Genomic DNA, 7,640 nt, shown 5'->3' on the forward strand with positions numbered 1-7,640 from the left:
AACCACTGACTGTGCATGCGTTCCCGTTGCAGCACAACTGGCTGAGATTCGTAAGGTGACAATGGCACGCATCATGTGCGCGAACACCGACGACATGCGCACCATGCAGCCACGATGCATGTTCCAGGACGACAACAGCGGGTGCGTAGATATCGATCGATAATCGATAATCGATAACCAATAATAAATTATTATTTAGTTATTTAATCGAAAAAATTGTTTCCTGGTCTTTCTCTTTATTAATGATAGGGTGCCCTGGCTGATGTAACGTTAATAAATTGTAGATTAGCCAACAGATAGCGATATGTGTCCTGCATGAGATATAGCTGTATGCCCAGCCTGCCTCAAAGCAACATTCTGCTTGCATCTATGACAAATATTTTAGTAATATACTATTTCATTTATTTGATCAGCCTGTTCTGCTAGCATTTATGACAAATACGACATACGCTCCCTTATGACACTATTTGTCATAGGAAGATTCTTCTTATGACAAATATTGGCGAGTCGACTTCGTTCTGCTTTACAGCTGAAATGCACTGCTTGCGTTCATAGAATCTTTTTATGACAAATAGTGTCATAAGAGAGCGTATGTCGTATTTGTCATAGATGCTAGCAGAACAGGCTGATCAAATAAATGAAATAGTATATTACTAAAATTACACGTGTAATTTAGAGAGCACACACCCACCAGGTACTTTATTGATCGTGAGGCGCCTACCTATACCAAATTTTCCTGTAGACGAGTGGGAGACATGTATTCGCGCATGCCCAGTATCAAACCAAATAAAATGGTATTTTGCTGAAAATATGCGTGTAAAGGGAAGAGCAAATACTCGTTGAAGTAGTTTGACATAAAAAATAATTTCCGATTACTTCTTCACAATGATAGGATGCCAATGGTTCATTGCTGATGTGACACTAATAAAATGTATATCATGTGCTCCCTTGACCCCAAAGGCTACGTATATAATATAATATATAATATAATATATATATATATTTATTTATTTATTTATTTATTAATTAATATTTATATTATTATTATTATATATATATATATATATATATTATTTACAGTCATTTTTCTCGTATTTTTGTTCTCTGTTTGTTTTGACTACTCATTAATCCACACCAACACGTTTCACGCAGTAACTCGAAGCGCGACTGCGACCGACTTCCGGAGATGAATCTATCCGTGTGGCGCGACGGCATTCACAATGACCTTGACGGAGCCTTCGGACCCGGCGGCCTGCCGGGCCTCAGCCGTAACATCAACCCGCTGCTGGCGTCTTCGTCGCTGCAGCAGTCGCCACGCTTCCCGGCCTTCTCGAACATAGGCTCCGGCTTGCCGAGCGCAGACGACATCCTCAGCAAAGTGGCGGCCGGAGTTCGGACGTTCAATTACCAGCCGCCGGCGCCGCCCGGGCCCGCCCACCCCGCCCACCTGCTCGCCATCGCCACCCAGGCGCAGGACATCGCTCCGTTCAAGAAGTAAACTCTCCGGTTCATGAAGTAAACTCTTTTTACTCGAGACGTAACCTTGCGTTCAGAAAGCAACTCTCCATTCAGGACGCAACATTTCCGCTCAAGAAGTAATCTCTCTCTTTCTCTCTTCGAAAAGTATTCAATAATAATCAAGAAGTAATTCGCCGTTTAAGAAGTAACTGTCTGTTACAAGAGGTATCCAATGCTCAATCCGTAACACGCCGATCAATAAGTAACTCTCTGTTCAATAGATATTCAATGTAAAGGAGATAAAACTCACGAGACACGCATTTATAGATGCTGCGTAGCATAGACGTAACTAATAGCCCTATTAAAGTACGGATGTCCTACGTATCATCTTTGAGATTACGAGGATTATTACGTACTTCGGTGACGAGGGTGAGTAGGGTTTGAGAGACTGTTCAAGTAGTTATTTCTCGGGGCGTCAGAAAAATGGCCGCCGTTCAACCTCATTTTACTACAACCTTGGTGGTTCTTCTCGTTGTCGTCTGGAATAAGCGTAACAGTCAATGCTAAGCTTGGCTTCTCCACTGCGACGATGTTTCTATCGAGTAATACCCAGCTGTCTTCAGCCTCCCTAAACTCTCTCTCTCTCTCTCTCTCTCTCTCTCTCTCTCTCGCTCTCTCTCTCTCTCTCTCTACTCTCTCTGCTCTCCTCTCTTTGACTCCTCCCCCCTCTCCTATCTCTCTCTGACTCTCTTGCCCCTCTCTCTCTCTCTGACTTTTTCTCTCTCTCCTCCTCTCTCTCTCTCTCTCTCTCGCTCTCTCTCGCTCTCCTCCTCTCTCTCTCTCTCTCTCTCTCTCTCTCTCTCTTCCTCTGTGTGTGTGTCTCTTTCCCTCTCTTGCTCAACTTCGATTAGTATATCTTCGTGGTTTAAAGCCGGTTTAGTGGTAGCTATAGCAAGTGTAGATACATATAAGAAACGCTGTGCTATACATTCTTTTGTTTATTATAGACTAGATATGTGTTTCGAAAAACTGACACCACTGCTTCGATCTATCGATCAGTCCTTCGATCGATGGCCGATCAGTCTGTTCACCCGTTTATCGATTAGTTGGTCGGACAGCCAGAGGGGTGTCCGGTGATATGACAAGTGCCGCGATGTTGCGGCAACACGAGATCGATATTCTGATTGATCGATTGCTATACAACGAGGACTAGGCGAGCCGGCACCACCCGCAAGTTCATCCTCGTCGTGTTACGTCACCCTTGTGTGTGTACATGTGCGCGTCTTACTCTCGTTACGTCGTGACGTCACCGAGTGTGTGCGTTATTATTGTATTGTTAAATAAAGGTTGAGAGCAATGGAGGCAACTCGAGCGTGCCGCCGACATGCGCCCATTCCAGCTGTATTATAGTGTGTCACGGTTCGGCGGGGAAAATTAGCGTTGTTTTATTTGGATTATTTAGTCGTTTTTTTCAGTTATTTGGCATCGCTGCGGCGTCAGTAGTAGCAGTAGCAGTAGCAGTAGCAGTAGCAGTAGCGGTTCGCTTTCGCATCACCGTTATTATAGGCGAATGACGTCACCTGCTGCTATATATATTATATATATATATATATATATATTATATATTATATATTATAATTATATAATATATATTATATTATTGTAATATATTATATGTATATATATATATACGGTGTGTTATTTTATCGATGGCACACCGTGAGATTGCATGTGGATGTGGAATCGCGCGGTATGTGACGAAATTCGCTTCTCTACATGACAGTTACGACGTTGGTTCTTATGCGGCGATACGATGTGATTCAATGCGAGATAGTGTTGTCCCTGTAAGCACGCCACTCTCCCTACAGATACACACAGACACAGACACAGACACACACACAGCACACACCAGCACACACACACAACACACACACACACACACACACACACACACACACACACACACACACCATATATAATAGACATTTGTAAAACACCCACACACCATATATATAGACATTTGTAAAACACCTTGTGGCTTAAGGGACTTTTGTAAACTATGTTTCGTTCCTTTCTTCTAGCTCACGTAATGTGAGAACTGCTCAGACTACGCGACGCGAAATTATTAATAGGAACCAAACTAGCTGCTGGTAACCCGCGCGCTGGGGTAAAGCGACGTGCTACTAATTCATAACTACTGAATAATGGGACACAATAGGAACATTGGTAAAAATCGACATAACATTGCACAGAAAATTAGAATATTTAGAGAAATTCAGTCTAATAAGATAAAATAAGCATGGGAAAAACTTGTTACGTATGCACATTTATATGACAGGCACAACCCAACTAGAGAACCACTGGAACATAATAGTAAATATGGTGTAAATGACAAAAAGTATTTATAACAGCATGTAGCGAATGGTTGGACTTTCATTGTGGAACCTCTTGATGAACAATGTTTTTCGTGTTATTCTCTGTGCGAAATATGTAAGATTTCCTTGGGTCTTCGAAACTGTTAGAGCCTCCACACGTACGGCATGCCACGTATGGCACGTAACCAGCATGATACGAATGGTTGCGCCTTCTCATTCAAAGCTGTTTGATAAAAATGCGCTCGTAAACCTTTGAAACTGGCTGTGCTGTTTTTAGCTCGGTGCTCGTTTGCGGTTTCACCAATCGTTTTCGGTTTCCGGCAAGCTGATGGAATGAGTGATCGATTTTTCCCCCTCTATGTGGCAGCACTGTGGCGGGGCGCAGTGAGTGGTGAATTGTGGAAGAATTGACGAATTAACGGTTTTTTCAGCGATTTTCGGTGAGTTTGACACGTTTGGCAGCGTTTTCTTAAGCTACGAACATCTCGCGGTATAGAGATGCCCATGATCGGTGTGAAAATTGCCATCCAGATCGCCTTGGGCGGTTTGGCCGGCTCATAGGGAAATACCATACATACGATAGCATACATACATACATACATACATAACTACATACATACATAACGAACTCAAATATATATTAAGATAACCGATTTACGGGCCAGTTCTCTCCTCTCCACTTTAGTCAATAGAAAGAAACAGAAGTTGAAGAGGCGTGGAACCAGTCTAATCCAATGCTTACGCACGAGCACGGAGTCCGCCTATCGTGCGCATGCGCAATTCTCCATCTAGAGGGCGCTGTCGTCGGAAAATTAATAACAGAGGGATCGCGTTAGCGTGAATGAATTTTTTGTAGTGTTCGGCAAAATCGTAGAAAATTTTTTACGGGTGTGCTTACGAGGAAAGCCAGTAGCTGGATATATATATCGTTAGGTTATCAACCGCTATTCGACGACAGCGGCGCGCTAGTTGTGAAACCTAATTGGAGACAGTTTCTGCTATCGGCCACAGCAGGGGGCATCGAATCGCGCTAGGCCTTACATAAATGCGACAACCGACGGCGAAATAAATAAATTGCCATGTGTTTATTACTTGTACGAACGCGTTCTTCTCTCGCATTTCATTTTCGTTCGTCGCGCTCTCTTCTTTCCCCCCGTACTTGTCAACGTAAGTGTCTTCGCATATCCGTGTCAAGGCCTTCCATTCCTTGTCGCCTAGAGTTACAACTGTCCACACAGATCGTTATAACAACTAATCAATGTCAATTCGTCGCTGCGAAAGATGCGCTCACGCGTAACTTTTCTCAACAAAGCGTATATAGGAAAACGCACGTAAATAACAGTCATTCTAGCTATACGTGGATGTAGGCCTTGAAAGAAAACAAATGGTGGTGGGACCGTACGAACTAGAAAACGGTAAAACCACTGCAGCTAAGAACAAGAGTCGGCACCTGCACAGCCTACCAGCACAACACGGCAGCCATTGACTATATATATAACAACCATATATGTATAAACAATATAATATATATACTATATATATATATATTATATATATTATAATATATATTTATATATATATATATATAATTTATATATATATTGATATACTATATCTTATATATATGTTTATATAAACATATATAAACACACATATATATAATATATATATAACTAGAGCAGTCGGAGAGCACAGACCTCCGCCAAGGCAGCTCAATTCTCTCACTGTAAAAAAATTAATTAAAAAATTAATTGGATCTGGATCACCACCAAAATGTAATCAATTCTAAGTTACCCCATTTCTGACCTATCCTAAAAATTTAATTAATTAATTAATTAATTAATTGGATCCGCATCACCACCAAAATGTAATCAATTCTAAGTTACCCGATTTCTGACCTATTCTGAAAATTTAATTAATTAATTAATTAATTGGATCCGGTTCACCACCAAAATGTAATCAATTCTAAGTTACCCGATTTCTGACCTATTCTGAAAATTTTATTAATTAAGCACATACGCAAGCATGCACACATACACATCCTCACACACATACAACTCGTGTTCGTTGTTGCGATTTCTTGCGGTGCCACACGCCCGCCTTCTCTCAATACGGCTTACGCGATGAGCACAGTTCTGCATGTAATCCGTCTGTAATACTTTTGTACAGGCGTGCAAATTGTAACAAACACTAATAGTGGGGCAGATATGTGTATAATATCAGAAGGATTGTGCATTTTGTGGTAAAAGCACCAAATTTAGTACAGACATTGCTTAATATATACTTAACAAATTTAGATATCGTGCCATGCTCAATTTTTTCCCTGGCCCCCACAAATAGCAAAATCCAAGATGGCCACCATCCGATTCCGGAATATCTTAAAAATGACATATCTTTGTTAAAAAATGTCGTGCAAACATGAATAAAGTGTAATTTTCTATGTTTTCATACATGCTGAATCCATTCCAACAACAAACGAGTTGATAAAATGCACCAAAACTAATGAAATGGTCAATTGTATGATTAACTCTAAGATGGCCGCCCATTTCAACTGACTGAACTCATTCCCGTACGTTACGGAATAATACTTTTAACTAGCAGCTGTCCATGCTAATTCCTTCACATATCCTTGGGGATTATATTTAACTCCCCCGAAGAAGCGTTGCAGTGAGGGGAAGAACAAAGTTTAACGTTATACGTCTAAATGGTTGTTACTGGATATCACTGTATTGTGAGTTTTTCTGCTACTTCTTCAGTCAATGCTATCAGTGTCAGGTATTATTGTTGTTCAGCACAAAGAGAGAGAGAGAGAGAGAGAGAGAGAGAGAGAGAGAGAGAGAGAGAGAGACCGCGCCCGCGTAAGAGATTGATAGAGAAAAGTAGTGAGAGTGAAATCAAAGGAGAGAGAGAGGGGGAAGTGGGGACAAGAGAGAGAGAGAGAGAGAGAGAGAGAGAGAGAGAGAGAGAGAGAGAGAGAGAGAGAGAGAGAGAGAGAGAGAGATAGAGATAGAGATAGAGAGATAGAGATGAAAAGACAGAAAGAAAGAGAGATAGAGAGAGAGAGAGAAAGCGAGAGAGCGCGAGATCGCGGGCGAAATAACGAGAAAGAGAGTGAGAAGGTGTTAGAGAGAGAAAGAATGAGAGAGAGAGAGAAAGAGAGAGAGAACGAGAGAGAGAGAGAGTAGAGAGATGAGAGAGAGAGAGAGCGAGACAAGAGGATCAGAAGAGCGCGCGCAGCGCGCGGAGAGAAGAGAGAGAGAGAGAGCGAAGCGAGCGAGGAGAGAGAGCGAAAGAGAGCGCGAATGAGAGAGAGAGATGAGAGAGAGAGGAGAGAGAGAGAGAGAGAGAGAGCGAGGACAAAGGAACAGAGAGAGCGCGCGCGCAGAGAGGAAGAGAGAGAGAGAAGAGAGCGAAAGAGAGCAGAGAGGAGAGAGAGAGAAGGAAAAAAGAGAGAGCAATGAGAGAGAGAGGAGAAAGAAAGAGAAAGAGCGCGAGAGGAAGAGCGAAGAGAGCGAGAGAGAGAGAGAGCGCGAAAGGAGAAAGAGAGAGGAGAGAGCGCGCGCTGAAAGAGAAGGAGGAGCGAGAGAAGCGAGAGGATGAGGCGAGAGAGCCAGAGAGCGAGAGAGACGAGAGCGCGCGCAAAGAGAGAAAGAGAGAGAGAAGAACAGAGAGAAAGATGAGAGAGAGCGAGAAAAAGAGGAAAGAGAAGAGAGAGAGGCGCGCGAAGGAAGGCGAAAGAAAACGAGAAAGAGAGAAGCAAAGAGAAAGCGCGAAAGAGAGAGATGAGAGGAGAGAGACAGAGAGCGG

At 42.4% G+C, this 7,640-nt stretch overlaps 2 protein-coding genes across 2 annotated transcripts in view; both read left to right on the forward strand.

Moving 5' to 3' along the window:
- LOC106804706 (peroxidase-like) overlaps positions 1–2,152 on the forward strand; it is a 4,320-nt gene extending 2,168 nt beyond the window's left edge. Inside the window, exons 3-4 of the mRNA XM_014805996.1 lie at positions 33–141; positions 1,153–2,152. Of these exons, the coding sequence (XP_014661482.1) occupies positions 33–141; positions 1,153–1,498 (455 nt within the window). The 3' untranslated portion in view covers positions 1,499–2,152. The remainder of the gene's footprint in view (positions 1–32; positions 142–1,152) is intronic.
- The window catches only part of LOC106804681 (chorion peroxidase-like), a 19,231-nt gene that overhangs the window by 8,761 nt on the left and 2,830 nt on the right, over positions 1–7,640 (forward strand). The gene's annotated exons all lie outside the window — the stretch shown is intronic.

The sequence above is a fragment of the Priapulus caudatus genome, unplaced genomic scaffold (genome assembly GCF_000485595.1).
Source record: "Priapulus caudatus unplaced genomic scaffold, Priapulus_caudatus-5.0.1 Scaffold83, whole genome shotgun sequence".
NCBI lineage: Eukaryota > Metazoa > Priapulida > Priapulimorpha > Priapulimorphida > Priapulidae > Priapulus > Priapulus caudatus.